Source organism: Odocoileus virginianus, chromosome 20, assembly GCF_023699985.2.
Source record: "Odocoileus virginianus isolate 20LAN1187 ecotype Illinois chromosome 20, Ovbor_1.2, whole genome shotgun sequence".
In the NCBI taxonomy this organism is placed as follows: Eukaryota; Metazoa; Chordata; class Mammalia; order Artiodactyla; family Cervidae; genus Odocoileus; species Odocoileus virginianus.
Window position 1 is genome coordinate 13,531,604 of NC_069693.1, and position 18,692 is coordinate 13,550,295.

General features: G+C 50.9%; 1 protein-coding gene across 7 annotated transcripts in view; it reads right to left on the reverse strand.

Moving 5' to 3' along the window:
* The window catches only part of SIPA1L3 (signal induced proliferation associated 1 like 3), a 257,180-nt gene that overhangs the window by 77,032 nt on the left and 161,456 nt on the right, over window positions 1–18,692 (reverse strand). For all 7 annotated transcript variants that reach the window (XM_070450960.1, XM_070450959.1, XM_070450963.1 and 4 more), the window contains 4 exons: window positions 13,180–13,368; window positions 12,189–12,363; window positions 9,991–10,094; window positions 6,791–6,948 (listed from right to left, as the gene is read on the reverse strand). In XM_070450960.1, the coding sequence (XP_070307061.1) occupies window positions 6,791–6,948; window positions 9,991–10,094; window positions 12,189–12,363; window positions 13,180–13,368 (626 nt within the window). The remainder of the gene's footprint in view (window positions 1–6,790; window positions 6,949–9,990; window positions 10,095–12,188; window positions 12,364–13,179; window positions 13,369–18,692) is intronic.

Genomic DNA, 18,692 nt, shown 5'->3' on the forward strand with positions numbered 1-18,692 from the left:
CTTGCGTAACATGAACATGCTTTGTAAATCACCTCTACAAAGGTTATTTTAAAAAATTCACTACAAGGGGACATTAGGATAGGACCCTTCCTACTTTGTTTTTTTTTTTTTAAAGATTTTTTGATGTGAACCATTTAAAAAATCTTTATTAAATTTGTTACAATATTGCTTCTGTTTTATGTCTTGGTCTTTTGGCTATGAAGCATGTGAGATCTTAGCTCCCTAACCAGGGGGTCGAACCCGCCCCCCTGCACTGGAAGGCAAAGTCATAACCACGGGACCGCAAGGGAAGTCCTCTACTTTGGTTTTAACTGAGCTTCCATTAGGACAGAAATCATACAGCAACTCAATAAGAAGGTATAAAAGAAATGATCTAAAACCTTCTCCCCCAAACTCCTGAATCTCCTCCCCCATGATACAAACTAGTAAGGGAGAATCTTATTGGGAGGAAAATCCATGGAAAAAGTGGGCCTGTCATCGCCATTCCCTCCCTGAATAGGGGCCTCCTTGGTGACCCTTACATTTGGAAGGAGACTGGGGGCTGCTCCTGCCTGGGATTTCTGGAAGGAGGGCAGGGAGCCTCCGAAGAGCCCAGAGTCCAGAAATTATTTAGCTGGTAGAAAGGCACTGTCACCATAGCTCCAGTGACAATTTCCCGCTTCCTGTTTCCTCTTTGTGCTCCCACCCTGGACAGGTCAGCATCTGGCAGTGAGCCTGGGGGAGGGGAAGTGCAAGCTGGAGAAACAGAGGAGAGGGACGCAGGCTCCCCATCCACCGAGGCTCCCAGGTGGAGGCAGCCTTGAGCTGGGAGGTAGGAGACTGGCTGGTAAGTCGGGTTCATATCTGATGAATCTCAGTTATGATGCTGTAATGACCAGCTCGAGACTCAGCGGCTACAGGGCAGATGACTTCAAAAATCAGGCAGAAAGGCTATCACAGCTGCCAGAGTGAGAACCCAGGGAGCAGGGGAAGACATTTAATTTAAAGAGGCTCCAGGGACTTCCCTGGTAGTCCAGGGGTTAGGACTCTGCACTTCTACTGCATGGGTTCAATCCCTGGTTGGGGAACTAAGATTTCACATGCTGCATCATGTAGCCAATTAAGAAAAAAAAAAAGCCTCGGGAGATAACCATGCGTGAGTTATGCTGTTTACACAATGACAATTAAAAAACAGTATGAAGTACTAAAAAGAAGGTTTTTCTTAAAGAGTACTGCATTCACCTTCTATAAAAATGTCAGCTTGTGATTATGGTGTTGGGGAGAGACTACTGTAAGACAATTTTTAAAGTAATGAGATTCTTGATGAAAACCTATCCATGAAACCTAACCACAGTGTAAGGGCTGTTTAGGTTTTGACTTCTGACCCTCCACCCAACTTGACCAGGGCGCGTGTCTGACCAGCACTTCTGGGATGGCCCCCTCCCTGTGCCCGGGGGAATTAGTGTTCGGGGTGTGGCGCGATGAGGAAGAGAAATTAAGCTGGGGTCTGAGGCTGAGCAGGAGCCCAAGGGAGAACGGAGGGGATGGTGCTGCAGGCAACGGGCAGGGGAGGTTTAAGACCCAACAGGAAAGAGCACACGCAGGGTGAGATGAGGCTGGCGCACCAGAGCCCAGAGAGTAAAGAGTGGAAGGCTGGTGAGGTCACCAGGGACCAGGCCCGGCAGCGCCTTGACAGTGAGCAAGCATTCTGCATCCTGAGTGTGGAACCAGCACCCATTCGACCATCTGGACCAGCTAGTCACCGTCTGCACCCCCAGATCCAGTCTCTGCCATCTTCGGCCCCGTCCAGCGCCACGGAAGGTGGGTCTCCACACGCTGTGTCACCTCACCCGGTTCCCCGGGCCAGGATACAGGGGAGGGGAGAGGAGAGAGGGTGGAGTCTTTACTTCTCTGCACTGCCTGCCTGTCGAGCTAGGACAGTGGCTGTAGTCCTTGGTCCTTTGCTCAACAGCCACAGCTTCTGAGGGGTGGCCCCTCTCCCAGAGCCACACTTCTCCCCGGTTTCCAGAAATGTCTCCCATCCCCTCTGACCTCATCCCTCGTGGTGGGTAATGGCTCCTTGCTATCGCTGGTTCCTGGATGCCTCACTTTCCTATACTGGTTCTGTTAACCTACCCACACCTATTAGTGAAAGCTGCTCAGTCCTGTCAGACTCTTTGTGACCCCACTGAGTGTAGCTGTCATAGACTCTTCTGTCCATGGGATTCTCCAGGTGAGAATGGAGTGGGTTGCCATGCCCTCCTCCAGGGTGTCTTCCTGACTCAGGGATCGAACCCCTGCATCGCAGCCAGAGTCTTTACCGTCTGAGCCACCAGGGAAGCCCACTGCTCATTAATCCCTCAGTTAAAACCCTGAGCGGGGGACTTCCCTTGTGGTCCACTGGTTAAGAATCCGCCTTGCAATGCAGGGGACACGAGTTTGATCCCTGGTTGGGGAACTAAGATCCTACGACCAAGGAGCAACTAAGCCCATCACCACTGCGCCCAAGCGCCCCAACTGGAGTGTTCACGCACTGTAATGAAAGATCCCACGTGAGGCAACAGAGACCACGTGTGCTGCAACCAGGCCCTGACACAGCCAAGTAAAGTAAAACACAACAAAACCAAAACCCTGAGTGGGGGGCACCTGCTGCCCGTGGGTCCCTCCCTGATGAACACAGGTGCCAGACAGACCATCTGCAAGGATCACCGTGGCTGCCCCGTGAAGAAAGGGAGGGAAGGGGCCAGAGCGTGTGCAGAGACCGTGGAGGGAGCTCCTGCAGACCCAGGGGGGCCAGGCCCCATGCCCCCTGGCTCACTGTTCAGTGAGACCACCACATCCCAGGAATGCGGACGCCCCAGGGCCGGCACAGGTATTCAGTACTGATTACAGTCATGATTTAGACTTGAACGGACAGACCAAGAACAAACAGGTTCCTGCCAACGTGTAGGTCTGACAGAAAAAGGCATTTCCCAGGGGAGAGGTCCTTCAAAGGCCACACAAACCAGGCAGGTTTTCTTCTATGGGAAACCCTGTGGGGGTGGCCTTGCCTCCAGGCCAGGGGATGTGTAAGATGATCTTGCCAGTCTCTCCACTCTTAATTAATGGTGCCTTCAGACTGGACTTTATAGCTGTGACTAGCTCTGCAATTTCTTCATTCAGGACTAGACTGCTCATAGTGACAGATTCTGGCTTCTCCCACAGTCCTGACTCATGATTTTAAGAATCATGGAACTGCAAGCTACTGAAGGTTTCTGGACAATCAGGACGGCTGGGTCCTCATTTCCCCAGCAGGAGGAATGGGGTGTTCACAGCCCAGAGGCAGTGGGGGTGCTGGTGTGCCATTCAGCAAGTAAGCACATGACGTGGGGAAAGGTGGTGCCGTGTTATACAGCCAGGAGATGGTGTGACCACTGGGTCACCTGGTCACTAGAGCTCAGTAAGTATTTCTAGAACACTCACAATCATTTATTCAACAGCTATTTTCCTAGGACCTACAATGTTTGGGTCAGGCATCTGCCTGGTTGCCAAGGCAACTCTGGGGTCCTTTACATAACAAGGTTGCCCAGCACAGATATATGAAGGCAAGTGTGACGTGCTGTGACCCTCGAGGGAGGCAACAGCCACATCAACAGTTTGTTCCTGGGGCTTCCCTGGTGGTCCAGTGGTTACGAATCTGCCTTGCAATGGAGGGGACACTGGTTCGATCCCTGGTCTGGGAAGATGTCCCTGGGAAGATCTCTCTTAGTTGCCCTGGAGCAACTAAGCCTGTGTGCCACAACTACTGAGCTAGTGCTCTAGAGCCCGAAAGCAGCAACTACTGAAGCCCAAGCCTTAGAGCCCATGTTCTGTAACATGAGAAGTCACGACAGTGAGAGGCCCGTGCACTGCAGCTAGAGAGTAGCTCCCGCTCACCACAGTTAGAGAAAGCTCGTGTGCAGTAACAAAGATCCATCACAGCCAAAAAATAAAACAAATAAATCTTAAAAAACAAAAACAAAAACAAAAACTTAGTTCTTACAGTGTGACAAGTTCTATGACAGAAATGTGTCTGGGGTCATGGGGAGAAGAGGGGACAGGGGAAGGTCTGTCCAGAGAACAGCTGTGTGTGAGGGAGGGGAGAAAAGCGGTTGTGGGAGGGGGCAGTTTGGTTGCATCTCTAACATTTTCTTTCTTCAAAATTAAAGCAAGAGCTGAAGCAAAGACGGCAAAATGTTAACATCTGTGAGATCTGGTGGTGGGCACATGGGTGTCTGTTATTCTCTGTACTTTTCAGAACGTTTGAAATGTTGCATAATGAAAATATTTTGAATTGCAAAAAAAAAAAAAAAACAAGAAAGCTTGGTGCGTCAGAACAAAAAGAAATCCCTCTGGAAACCACATGAAGGCTGGCCGCAGGCTCCTGTGATAAGCCAGGTAGGAGAGGGGAGCTCGTGGTTAGGAGAAAGGGGAGAAGGGCTTATCCAGCAGCCTCTTACCTCTGATGCACGTGTGTGTGCATGTTCAAGAACAACTCTATCTTTGTAACCTCAGGCCTACAGGGAGCCTGGGGGCACAAGCCCTCTGAGCTGGTACTCTGTCCTGGGAACGAGCAACGGGTGGGGGGAGGGGCCACAGGCCTTCCCCCTGGTGTGCTAGCTCCCAGCGGCAACACATCCAGCCTGGTGGTCCACAGCACTTCCTGCATGTTGGAATCCCCCTCCATCCTCTCACATATCTGGCCCAGAGAAGCAGCTGGTTAGTTCAGTTCAGGTGCTCAGTTGTGTCTGACTTTGAGACCCTATGGACTGCAGCACTCCAAGCCTCCCTTCACCAACTCCCTGAGTTTACTCAAACTCATGTCCACTGAGTTGATAATGCCATCCAACCATCTCATCCTCTGTCGTCCCCTTCTTCTTCCACCTTCAATCTTTCCCAGCATCAGGGTCTTTTCAAATGAGTCAAATGAGAAGAAACTGGTAGGTTCTTGGCACTTCCAACGAGTCCACCCAGGGCACCTATGCACATACCATTTGGCCCAGTAACTCCATGCTGAGAACCTCGCCTATCCCAGCTGTGTATCTGGACACGTGTGCCATGAGCGTCTAAACTAGGTTATGGGGAATTCCTGTGTGGTCCACTGGTTAAGACTCAGTGCTTTCACTGCCAAGGGCCTGGGTTCAATCCCTGGTCAGGGAACTAAGATCTCACAAGCAGCAGAGCATGGCCAAAAATAAACAAACAACCGCCCTCCCTCACAAAACTACGTGGAGGGAATGTGTTAATAATAGCACTGCAAGGGGGAATGTAGTAATAGGTGACAGGAAACAACCCCAATACCCATCACTAAGGGATAGGGGGAGACTCTTAGGCATCTATGTGATGGAATAATACACAGTTATGAAGAAGGGAAAAACACTTTAAAGACTGGAGTGCAAAGTTCTCAAAGGCTGCTGAGTGAAAAAATGCAGGATGCAGAACAGTGTGTGGGATATGATACAACTTGTATTAAAAAGGTGGAAAAGGAATACTTGCACACATTTGCCTGAATGGGTCTAGGTTATCAAGAAAGTGCTAAGAGCAGTTGCCTCTGTGACGGCAATGGGATGGTGAGGACTTAAGAGATGAAAGGTGAATTTTGATCTTTAACTTAAAAAAATTTTACCTTTTGTATCTAATTTCAAACTTTTTTTTTGTTCTTTAAATGTAAACTAACAGTCCTAAGCCTGGTCTGCGATGCTGACCAGGGACCAGTGTAGACCTTGGCCCTGGGCCCAGGTTATTGATGGGCTGGTTTTCAAGAACCACAGCACTCTTCTCACCCCACACCCAGAGCACTTTCCATTTGTCCTGTGGGGGCTGGCCATGTCCTCCGGTGAGACTGGTGCTTGGGGAAGACACTGAATGGGACTTAAGTTTGTAACACAGTATTATTTAATGTGTTTATTTATTTATTTGCCTGCATTGGGTCTTTATTGTGGTATGAGTGACCTAGTTCCCTGACCAGGGATTGAACCCAGGCCCCCTGCACTGGGACTGTGGAACCTTAGCCACTAGACCACCAGGGAAGTCCCTTTTGTCACTTATTGATCTTCAAATTAAGAACCCTCAGCACTGCCGCCCAAGGGGGCCACTGCTGTCTGCCCTGCCTCCATCCTTGCATCTTCTGGTCTTCCTTTGGGCCACACTCTGGTCCCCCTCAGCCACACACCTCGTGCCCAGGACAGGTGCTAGTCTTGCTCTGGGATGGGAATGTGACCATATGTGGGTTAGTGAGCCTCAGTTCTGGGGCTTCTTTTCCTGGGAAAGGCAGGCTCTCTTTCTGCTGGGTCTGCAGCTGGCAAGATGCTAAGCCTGGAGCTGCCAGCAGATGAAATGATGTACAGGGAAGTGGAACACCTCCAGGTGGGCCTGACTGTGTCATTTATGATAGCCAGCATGTAAGACTGCCTCTTCACTCATTTATGTTCTTTTCATGCACCACGAGGCATGTGGGATCCTAGAAGCGCACAGTCTTAACCACTGGACTGCCAGGGAAGCCCTGTGGCTGCCTTTTTGAGGTGGGTTTTCTGTCACTTGCAACCAAAAGACTCCAGGCAAAAACAAATTCCTGATGGTTTCTTTGTCGAAACTGGGATGACATGCCCCTTTCTGGTTAAGAACCACTCTCTCAGGAGGTGTAGGAACGAGTGAGTAGAGCTCCCCTACTGAAGCACGGACAAGAAACGTGGGAGGCGGCCAGCCGTGCCCTCCCTCTCCCACCTCCATGCTCCCTGGACGCTGGAAACCAGCTTTCCTGACTTCCTGTGCATGCCGGGGGCGGGGCGTGTACCTGTAGCAGACGTTATCAGTGCAGGGATTGTGGGCCCGGACAATGATGAAGACGTGCTGAAAGTGGGAGCGGATGTTCTTGGGGGTGAACGGCAGCGCCCCGGGCTCCTGGAAGATGATGGTCACGATGTCGTTGCCTATGTGCCTCTTCCTCAGCAGCTGGTGGTGGGGGAGAGGAAAACGTCAGGGTAGGCTCAGGTTCATGACCCGCCCCGTCACCTCTCTGCTGGCTCCAGCCATGCTCCCCCTCTGCCCCAGCCACACCAGCCTCCTGCTGCTCCTTGAATGAATCAGAAACCTTTCCTTCCCTGAGGCTCCTGTGGACCATCCTGCGGCCTGGAACTCCTTCCCCCAGATCCCCACGTGGCTCGCTCCCGCCTGCCCTCCTTCAGGTCTGGGCTGAAATGCCACCCTCCCACGAGGCCCTGCCTGTCTGTTACCCGTGATTGCACCCCCTCTGCTCTTCTGCCCTTGTCACTTAAGTAACAGTGTGTTACTCGTCCACACTCATCTTAACAAGCGGCTACGCCTCTTCCTTTTGTTTCTGTCTTTCCCACTAACGCAGCACCTCCTGGAGGACAAGGGTTTTGTCTGCTTTGTTCACGGCCAGGTGCTTTATCCTCAGTGCCCAGAGCGGGGCCTGGCACACAGCAGGTGCTCAATAAATCTCAGCTGGAGGACAGCATGGTCTGGCAGCTTCTGACTTGCTCAAGGTCACATTCATGGACACTGGCAGAGGCAGCCTCGGCACCACTGGCAGGGCCCATCTCTGGCTACCCGAGTTGAGAAGGTTGGGGTGATAGCCTCAGATCAGCCCACAGGAACCCTGTCATGGCCCCCCTGCCTGTCATGGCCTCTGAGAAAAACTGTCATCTTTAAAGGCGATGATGTACTCTTGGCATTTTACTTCCTTGCTAAAATTACATTGTTCTTTTTTTTTTTTGGCCACACCGTGTGGGCATGTGGGATTTAGTTTCCCAGCCAGGGATCGAACCCACGTCCCCTGCAGTGGAAGTGCAGAGTCTTAATCACTGGATGTCCAGGGAAGTCCCACATTGTTCTTAGGTATAGAAGTTTAGTCTTCATATAACCGTTAGGAATTCCCGCCAATGCGGGGGGTCGCGTGCAACTCTATGTGAGGTGGCCGGGAGTGTGAAATCTGGTCGCACGTAGCGGCACAACACACCCTGCCGGACTGGTAGCTCTCTGTGTTTTATACACAGGACCAAACTCAACTGCTGAAGTGCCCATTTATTGTGAACAGCCCTGAACCAGGCGTCGTCCACCCACATGCGAAAGCTGTGGGTAACATGTGGGTACATGTGGGTAACCTCATGTCACCTTCACAAGTCCTGTGAGGGATTAATTCATCTGACCTTCTGTTGATGAGAAAAGTTAGGTTCACGGGGGTTAAACGTCTTGCCCTCAGCCCAGGGTCATGGAGGGGGGAGCTGTGAGTTGAACCCACTTCTGCGAGACCCCAGAACCCAAGCCCTCCCCACCACGCCTCCGGGAGCACGTTCAGCTGCTTCCCGAGTACCTCCCGGCCTGGGCCCTGCCAGGAGCTCCGGTTTCACACACAAGTGCAGGGTCCTTGCCCAGTGACCCTGAGATGTGGGTGCTACTGTTCTGCCCATTTCAGAGGCGGGACCTGAGGCCCAGGGAGGGGAGATGACACTGAGGAAGTGGCAGACAGAGAAGGCAGCTCAGGTCCAACGAGAGCGATGCTCCTCCAGCTGTTACTAGGTGAACGTTCTAAAAATCACTGATGTCTGACCATTTTTGGCCAGCAGATTGTACACTGTCACCTGCGGTGGTGTGGTGTGCGTGCTCAGCTGTGCCTGACTCTGAGACCCCATGGACTGTAGCCCACCAAACTGCTCTGTCCGTGGGATTTTTCAGGCAAGAATACTGGAGTGGGTTGTTACTTCTTACTCCAGACCATCTTCCTGACCCAGGAATTGAACCCAGGCTTTCTGCATTGGCAGGTGTATTCTTTGCCACTGAGTCACTTGGGAAAGCCCAAACCAACAGAAAAAACACACACACTTCCTAGACTGTCAAAAGCCTGTGGGGTTTCTGTTCATGAGAAAGTGCTCCTGGACATGCACGGCGTGTCCAGGAGAGGCGGCCTGGCGGCACGCAGCAGCTGCTGTGCCCACCCAGCACCTCCTCCCCCTCCAGGCAGCCGTGTCCATCCCCTTTGGGAAAGCACCTCTCACTGGCGCTCTCTAGGGGTGGGCACACGCTTCAGGTTTGGCCAATCAGTCCATCCTACCCCTGCCCTGGGCCTGGCAAGTGGGTGGTGCAATGAGACTCAGCCCGGAAACATTTCTGGGACACTTGTAAGGCAGAGCTCTCTTTCTCCTGAGGGAGCTAAGCTGCTGGGATGTAAGGTGCCACTCCTTGGGAAGATCTGTGAATACAACCACTAAGAATACAAGCAGAGGTGACAAACGGGAAGAACTCCTGATATTGTCTGAGCCCCTGGATCCAGCCATACCTAAAGCCAGTCCTCTCCCAGTACTTGACAACTGTTCTTCAGGCGCTCAGTCATGTCCAACCGACTCTTTGCGACCCCATATACTATAGCATGGCCAGGTTTCCCTGTCCTTCACTATCTCCCAGAGTTTGCTTAAACTCATGTCCATTGAGTCAGTGATGCCATCCAACCATCTCATCTTCTGTTGCTCCCTTCTCTTCTTGCCCTTGGTCTTTCCCAGAATCAGGGTCTTTTCAATGAGTCAGCTCTTTGTATCAGGTGGCCAAAATATTGGAACTATACTTGAGAATTATATAACTCGGTAAATCTCATTGTTTGCTTTTGCTGATTTGATTTGTACCTCTGTCACTTACAGTCAAAATACAATGTTGACTGATTCACTTGGGTCTTTCCCCACAGGACCCCTGATGACTCAAGAGACCCTTGAGAGGAGATGGGGTAGCAGGGTGGCCAAGGAAAAGCCAGAACAAAAAAGTGACACAGAGTGACACCTGACCTAGTCTCCAACCCCCAGGCGATGAGACCGCGGTAGGGAGGGTCTCCAGGGCCGAAGGCCTCCACCTGCTGCACGAGATGGTGCCAGGAGAGCCAGTGCCGGGCGGGCAGCCAGCCAAAGGCCGTGGGGAAGGAAGCTGCCTCGGGTTCAGCTGTGCATCAACCAGAAGTCACTTGGAGCCCCCACCCTGGGCCCCACTGACCTGCTGCCTGTTGTTGGGGGTGTACGGGAGCAGGGTGGAGACGTGGAACATGATCTCGTAGTCCTGGTACGTCGTGTAGAGGGAGTGGGTTCCTGTGGAGTCGGCTGAAACAGAAACACCAGTTAAGCACCACGTCTCCAAAACCTCTGGGCTCCTGCCATGTCCCACACGCCATCTGTGTTAGTTTTTAAGTCGATGTTTTCATTTAACTTCACTCTTTAAAGCTCAGTAAATTTAGAGATGTGCCTGGTGGTCCGGTAGTTAAGACTGTCCATCCAACGCAGGGCACGTGGGTCTGGTTCCTGGTTGGGGAACGAAGATCCCACATGTCACACAGCCACAATAACAGCAGCAGCAGCAACAATAAAATTTCAGTAAATTAAGATAAAAAGGAAATCTTATATTAAGCACCCACCAGACTGGTAAACATTTCAAAGTCTGACAGTGCCAAGGGCTGGGGAGGGTGTGGAGCAACCAGAACCCTCTGTGCGGCTGGTGAGGTGTGTAAATTGGTACAGTCACTTTGGAAAACTTTAGTAATGGTTACTGAACCTGCAGACAGGCTTCACTGATGAGCCAAGCACTTTCTCTCCTAGGATCACAGCCTAGAGAAATCATACATGAGTGCCCCAGGACATGGGTACAGCTGTTCTCAATATGTCAGTCCCAGGGATAAACAATTCATACTGTGGAAAAATACACAGCCATGAAAATGAATGAGTCACAGCCACCACATGGGCAAATCCTACAAATGCAATGTGGAACAAAAGATGCCAGACACAAAGGAGCACAAACTGTATAATTCTATTCATGTTATATGCCCAAACAGGCAAAATGGATTATATTATTTAGAGATGCATATGTAGACTGCAAAACTATGAAGAAGGAAATGATAATCCTGAGCGTCGAGACACGTTCTTCTCTAACGGCAGGGTGTTATGACTGGGGAGAAACACCCCTGATTATGGACTCCAAAGGGGGAAACTGAGGCACACGGATGGAGTGACTCACCCCAGGGCTTACATACTACAGTGAGTGGTAGGGCTTGAACTGGAACTTGGACTATCTGACTCCAGAGTGTTTTCTTTTTTTAAAAATTTTTGGACATGCCATGCATTGTTCTTTTTTGTTGTTTTCTGGGCCACCTAGAATGCGGGATCCTAGTTCCCTGACCAGGGATTGAACCTGTGCCCCCTGCACTGGAAGTGTGGAGTCTTAGCCAGTGAACCATGAGGGAAGTCTCCAGAATGTTTTCTTAATAGTATTCAATGCTGCCTCTTATGAGTTTCAAAATTCTCCTAGGAAAGAGACCCAAATCACTGATCTTCAGCAGTAAAGGTCCTGCATGTGAGGCCCCTGCCTGCCCCTCAGCTCACCCTTGCCATTTATTCCCTGAAGCTTGGGACCTCGGGGCTTTCTCATGTGCTGCTCCTTTTTCTTGGAACATGTTTCTTGCCCCTTCTTTGTCTATTTTATTCCAACTCACCCCTCTCAGGTCACACACCATGCTGTCCAGGCCTGGGCCCGATACAAGGTCAGGGTCCCCATATTTTCTTCTATCACCTTGAACTGCTCCTTCCTGTCTGGGCAGGACAGCCAGGAGGTGGTTTCTGCTGCATGTCTGAGTGAACCCACAGGCCGTGCTGCAACTGACTCCAGGGTGTCACACTCACCCTGGAGGCCTATGCCTTGGCCCCTTAGGACCCCAGCTTAACTTAAGGCAGTGTGAGGGAAGCAGCAGGACAGACCGAGGAGTGCCTGCTCTTGTGGACTGACATCCCAGGGGACAAGCTGTGACAGGTGAGGTCACTGAAGCCATGGCTGGCCAGCACCAGGGCCAGGTGGCCTCCCGGTGGCTGCGATTTGGGAGACTGGCCAGGAGCGCTGTGTCCCCTGGGTCCTCGGGCACAGTGGGCACCACGCAGGTGTCTGTGGCTGTGACCCCTCAGGACCCCCCTGGGCACGCACGTGCTCGAGATCTCAGAGCACGCGTCTGGGAGCGCAGGTGCTGAGACACAGCGCAGGACCATCTTCAGGCTTTACTAGAACACGCGACACTCATCCAGAGTGCCTGCGCCGCCGAGGCCTGGAGTGCCTGCTGCCCAGTGTCCTTGCGAGGGCATCACCAGGACTAAGCCCGTGGGATAAGTGGGCTGGTTAGAGCTCCCCCTGCCAGGCCACCCACTGCGGCCACTTACTCTTGACGTCCAGCTGGGCGGCGTACTTGGTGAAGCCCTTCAGGCAGACCTTCTCCCCGATGAGGGAGAGGAACTCTTCAAAGGCCGGGCCGGCTTCCTCGTTGTTGTACATCTCCTCCTCCGAGCTCTGGCCGGCCTTGCAGTAGAGGATGCCCACTTTGTGCTTCCGGCAGAGCTGCAGAGGCAGGAGCAGCGTCAGGGAGGCAGGCCAGACAGATGGAGGAGGGCGCGGGACAGGAGGGGCTCCCCCTGGCTGCTGGGCTTACATGGGGGTTCAGTGCCGTAGCCAGAGAAGAAAAGAGGGGTGGGGGCGTGTCCCAGCTGTCCCTCTCCCTCCCCGCGTTTCCAGAGAGGCACGGCAAGGGGCGCCGCCACCACGCCCTGACTTTCTACACAGGGTGGAGGGTGGCGCTCTCGAGGGAAAGACAGTCACCCTGGCTGGCTTCCCACAGCATGTGGGCTGGAACTGGCTAAGGTTCTGCAAAAGGCAATTCTGGAGGGCTCAGTGGGGTCGACGCTGTTTCTTAGGGGTGAGCCCTGGTAGCCATGTTTTATGTGTCCCTGATGCCCTGGTCACTGGACCACAGACGGTGACGTGACCTAAGCGTGGGGCCGTGAGAGGCTCTTCTGGGACTGAGGGTCAGCTAGCCAGGGCCTGTACAAGGCTCTCATCCTAATAGCAGCTCTGGGGGCTGTGGGAGGGCCAGAGAAGCAGGGGGAGGCAGTATGCAGCGAGGGAGCAGAAGCACTGACACACACGCGGACCCGGTGGCTGCCTCAGTCCTAGACTATCTCCCCCGGGAGCCCCAGCAGTCACATGCTGGCTCCTGGCAGCCCTAGAACTTGATAGAAGGTTCCTCCTCTTACTGGAACTAGCCTGAGTGGGTTTCTGTTCTTTGGAGGAAAAAGGAAAGTGAGACGGAAGAGGGTCGGGCAGTGGTGCTGCAGGCTGCTGCCCCTGCGCCCCCACCCCTCCTGGGCCCCGGCTCACCCCTTGCTCGTCGAGCTTCAGCAGCTGCTCCGTCACCTTGGGAGTGTTGAGAGCCAGGCGCAGGCAGTGGATGTTGAGTTCAGGGATGACATACTCCAGGGCGTCCCGCAGGGGCAGGCCCCGGCCGGTGCCATGCTTCATGGCGGTGGGTGTGGCATCCTCCAGGATGGAGCCCCTCAAGGTGGTGAGCTGCTCCAGGGAGAAGGGGGGGAGACGAGGCTCTCAGGACGCGGGAAGGAACGAGAGAGCCCCCGAGGCTGTTCTGTTCTCACAGCGACATGTGTGATGGTCAGAAGCTTGGACTCTGGGGCTGAAAAGCACTGGGTCTGAACGAACTTGAACTTGCTACCCCTTGGCTGTGAGATCTTGACCAAATGACTTCCTATCTCTCCACCTCAGCTTCCAGGGAGTGTTGGGACAGTGGATGGAACAGCCTTTGTTTGTTCAACAAATATTGTCCCAGTGCCCTCTTTAGTGTGGTGAAAAAACAAAGACCCCTGTCTTCCCGGAGCTGACGCGCAGGTGGGGCGGTGGATAATATCAGGTAATAAAAGGTAGAGTGAATAAAACAGGCACTACAATGTCGGCATGCTAACAAACACTTCTACTGTCACAATAATATATGTACATGTATTACCATTCATGTCCAACTCTTTGAGACACCATGGACTGTAGCCCACCAGATTCCTCTGTCTATGGAATTCTTCAGGTAAGAAAACTGGCATTGGTAGCTATTCCCTTCTCCAGGGGATCTTCCTGACCTAGGGTTCGAACCCGAGTCTCCTGCATTGCAGGTGGATTCTTTACTGTCTGAGTCATCATGGAAGTCTATTACCACGCACTTTTAGGTAAAACACCTTCCTGCTCCAGACAGCAGTACCGTCGTGGGTCTTGAACTGTAGCCTTGGTTTCCTGTCAAAGTCACCACCAATGGCTCTGATTCAGCTGGTTGGTGGAGGGGCCCAGGCTTGACTGTCTATATGCATATATGTGTGCAGTATACACACACTTATATATCTGTATGTTTACAAACCTATTCTCTTTTTTAATATTTCTTGGGAAATTCTGATGTGCAGTCAGATTTTAAAACCTTTAGTCAGTGGAAAAGGAAACAGCAACCCACTCCAGTATCCTTGCCTGGGAAATCCCATGGACAGAGAGGAGCCTGGTGGGCTATAATCCATGGGGTCACAAAAGGGTCAGGTATGACTTTGCAACTAAACAACAAGTTACATTTAAAAAAAGCTGAAAACACCCTACACAATAAAAAAGTAATACTACAGAAAGAAATATGTTAGTGTTGTTTTAGCAGGTTGCAGAGCTGAACTGATATTTAGCAGGCTGCAGAGCAGGTTGCAATTTATACCGCAGCTGAGTTATATGAGAATCCTACATGGTCTTCACTACCTTTATCTTTTTAGTAGAAGCAACATGACACAGAGGTTAAGAGCGTGGACTCGGGACTCCAACTGCCCAGGCTCAGATTCTATCATGAGGCATGCAATCAACCTCTCTGTGCCTCAGTCTCCTTTTCTATAAAAAAGAAGTGATAATAACAATATGTTAGGATTGCTTTGAGGTGTACATGAGTTAATATTTTTGAAGTCCTTAGAATAAGTGTTTGAGACACAGGAAGGGCTCTATGTTAGGTACTATCATCATTATAATTTGTATTTTTTGAACTATGCTGCAAAACGAATAAATAAAAGGTTGGTTACCAGCATTCACCCATTTCACTGCTGCAGTGCCTTGCTTTGGTTGGGTTGTATGTTTTTCCACAGGTGATTTGGATCTGGCCCACTGCCTGCAATGTTTTAAATTTCTAAATGGTTGAAAAAATTAAAGAATATCGTGTGATGTGAAATGTATATGATATTAAAACTTAAGTGTCTATAATGTCAAGTTTTATTAGAACACTAATAAAAAAAACACTCGTTTGTTTTACCTGTGGCTACCTGCACACTAAATTAGCAGAGTTCAATAGTCTGAAGAAGACCAATGCCCCACAGAACTTAAGACAGTTACTAGCTGGCACTTCACAGACTTCAGTTTTCTCAGAGCTGAAAGCACTGTGGCCAATACAGAGGTGTTTCAGAAATGTAGCGATTTCTGGGTTGCTGCTGTTGTTCACTCAGTCATGTCTGACTGCAACCCTGCGGACTGCGGCACGCCCAGGCTCCCCTGTCTTTCACCGGAGTTTGCTCCAACTCATGTCCATTGAGTCCATGTTGCCATCCAACCATCTCATCCTCTGTCGCCCCCTTCTCCTGCCCTCAGCCTTTCCCAGCATCAGGGTCTTTTCCAATTTGTGGGTAGGTGGAGGTGTCTTGCTGTATCTTTGTTATGTGCATTATATTTATACGTTACAAAACTAAGCATTTGAAGTTTTTTTCCAAAGATACATGTTTTAGCTGCTGGACTGTCATAACAAATATCCTGATGGAATGTAACAGTAAATTATGAAATATACATTGTCTAAACTGCTTAAAAAAAAAAACAAAACATTTAGTCAAGCCAATCATGGCCATTGCATTCCCCTTCCCCAGATGCTGCTTTCCAAATTTCTCCTACAGGTGGCCACATGACTAGATCCAGGCCATGACACGAGAAGGAAATTCAGCTTGGGGAAGACATCTGTGGCAGATTCTCTTTCCTGGTGAAAGATTTTCTTCCCTGGTTTAAAAAGCCCCTTTCCACCTGCTCATTTTTTTCTAAGGACGCTGGTATGAGGATAAGATGTCTGGAGCTGCAACAGCCACCCTGGGATCATTAGGAATGAGACAACAACAAGATGACAAAGAAGTCAGTCCCTGTCACTTCCTACCTCCAGATTTCCTGTTAGATAATTAAAATAACCCCATATTTGTTTTAGCTATAGTCATGTTTCCTGTTACTTTGCAGACAAAGTAATTTCTAACAGATATATCTTAATAACAAGTCACATTTATGAAAGCATAGTTCAACTGCACTGTATTCAGGCATGATAGTAGTTATAACTACTAGTATATGTATAGGTCTGTTGGGGGAGGGGAATGTTACTATCTCCCTTTTACTGATAAGAAAAGTGAAGCTCTAAGAGGCTAGGTGCCTTATCCAAGGTCACCGCAGTTAAGTGGCTGAACCAGGATTCCACCCTAGGTGTGACATCTCCAGAGCCCATGATTTTTCTCTGAGTAATTTTTTCCCTCTGAAATATAATGTACTCCAGAAGAGTACACCACACATGTTAAGTACAGCTCAAGGAATTAGCACAGAGTGAATACCTAGGCAATCACCACCCAGATGAAGAAACACACTGCCAGTCTCCAAAAAACTCTTTTGTGTCCCTTTTCACTTCCCTAAAAGCAACCCTAGGCTTCCCTGGTGGCTCAGTGCTAAAGACTCCACCTCCCAGAGTGCCAGACGTGGGTTCAATCCATGGGTCAGGAAGATCCCCTGGGGAAGGAAATGGCAACCCACCCCAGCATTCCTGCCTGGAGAATCGCATGGACAGAGGAGTCTGGCAGGCCATAGTGCATGCATGGGGCTGCAAAGAGTCGGGGATGACTCAGTGACTAAACAAGAACAAGAGCAATCCTATCGTAACTCTTTGCACCATGATGTATTTCTGCCTGTTTCTGAGCTTCAAGTGTTTGTATTCATTTCTATCTGGCCTCTTTCTCACAATGCCACAGCTATGAGATGGGACCAGGTTGCTGCAAGAGAATACTATTTCCACCACGATGGATTTAATCCATCCTACTGCTGATGAGCGTGGAAGCTGCTTCCAGTGTTTGACAACTGCAAACAGTGTTGTTAGGAACATTCATGGAAGCACCTCTCAGAGCACATGAACACATTTGCGTCTGGGTTTATACTCAGGAGAGGAATTGCTGAGTCACCAGGCATGTTAATTTTCACTTTTATGGAACTGCCAAGCAGTTTTCCAAGTGGCTGTGCCCATTTACACCCGCCAGCCCTGTCTGAGAGCCCCTGCTGCGCGTCCTCACTGACTCTAGCTCAGGCTCCCATCCACAGAGCACTGCTGGCTGCCAGGCTACGCCATGTCCTGGGTGAGGCACCGCAGCTCCAGCATCACTGCAAGATGACTCCCTGGTCTACAGCAGGACAGGGAAAAAAAATCCTCCCCCGAGGGGACTGCTGTGAGCACATGAAACACACGTGGGGCTACAGTTTAAAAGACTGAGACGGCTTAGTGTTAACTGGAAAAACACGCTCACCCTAAGTCAACAGACGCAAGAGACAGCAAAAAGAACATGTCACAACATTGCCTCTAAACACACAGCCTGCCCTTGCCAAACAGGACCTGGGCAAGAGGCATGGAAAGGAGATGATCTCATGGTTGGGAGTTCCCAGTTATAAACAAACAGCTCTCTTATCATAGGCAGGATAGTCTTGAAATAGATCATGAAAAGCCATGATATGGATGCTTTGCTCTGTGAATCTGGGTGGCCCTGGGATTGTGAATTTCCACTCACAGACCCACAGGATCAGTGCCTTTGAATCCTGCGGACGCTGTCCCACAGCGCCCTCTGCTGGAGATAAGAGAGAGTGTGGCCCAGAAGTCCTCGTTTTCTTCCGCACTGGAGACAGGTGGCCTACCGTCACATTTCTGGCTCTGAAGACTTGACCAAAAGCCACCAGTTGAAAAGCTCCCAGATTGTACTTCTCTGCTAGGATTAATAAGTAGGGCACTGGCAGGCTGCAACGTGCGGCCATCTCCGCCCTCCACCTGGTCCTGTCCTACCTGGATTGTGACAGCAGCCTTCTCCCGGTCTCCCTGCGCCCGCCCTGCCACCACCTGACTCCAGTCCGTTCTTCCCGCAGCAGCTTGAGTCAGATCATGTCTCTCCTCTGTGCAGAAGCCGCTGACAGCAGTCCATCTCTCTCCCAATAAAATCTACACTCGCTGCTCAGCCTGAATCATCTCACTGAGCTGTGAAAGGGCCTCAGGGGCACGCCAGCAAGGAGGTTCCCACCCGCGCAGGCTGTTCTTCACCAGCCCCCGACTCAGATGCGCCCCTGCCTTCCTCCGTACTGGTCCACTCTCCCAGAGGTCTTCCTGGGAGGTCCCTTGGGAGTTCAAATTTTGCCTCAGTTCAAATCCTAGCTCGTCCCCCTTTTCTAGCAGTGTGACTCTGGCAAGTTGCTGAATTTCTCCGTGCCTTTTATCTATAAGATGGAGAATAACAGTGCCTGCCATAAAAGGTTGTAAAGATTCAATACAAAGGGCGTCCTTGGTGGCTTAGGGGTAAAGAATTCGCCTGCCAATGCAGACGTGGGTTCAATCTCTGATCCGAGAGGATCCCACATGCCTCGGACCAACTAAGCCCGTGTGCCACAAATACTGAGCCTGTGCTCTAGAGCCTGGGAACCGCAACAAGAGAAGCCCCCACAATGAGAAGCCCGTGCACCACAATGAATAGCAGCCCTGACTCCCACAACGAGAGAAAGCCTGAAAGCACCAGTGAAGACCCAGCACAGTCAAAATAAAAAATTCAATAAGAAAAATT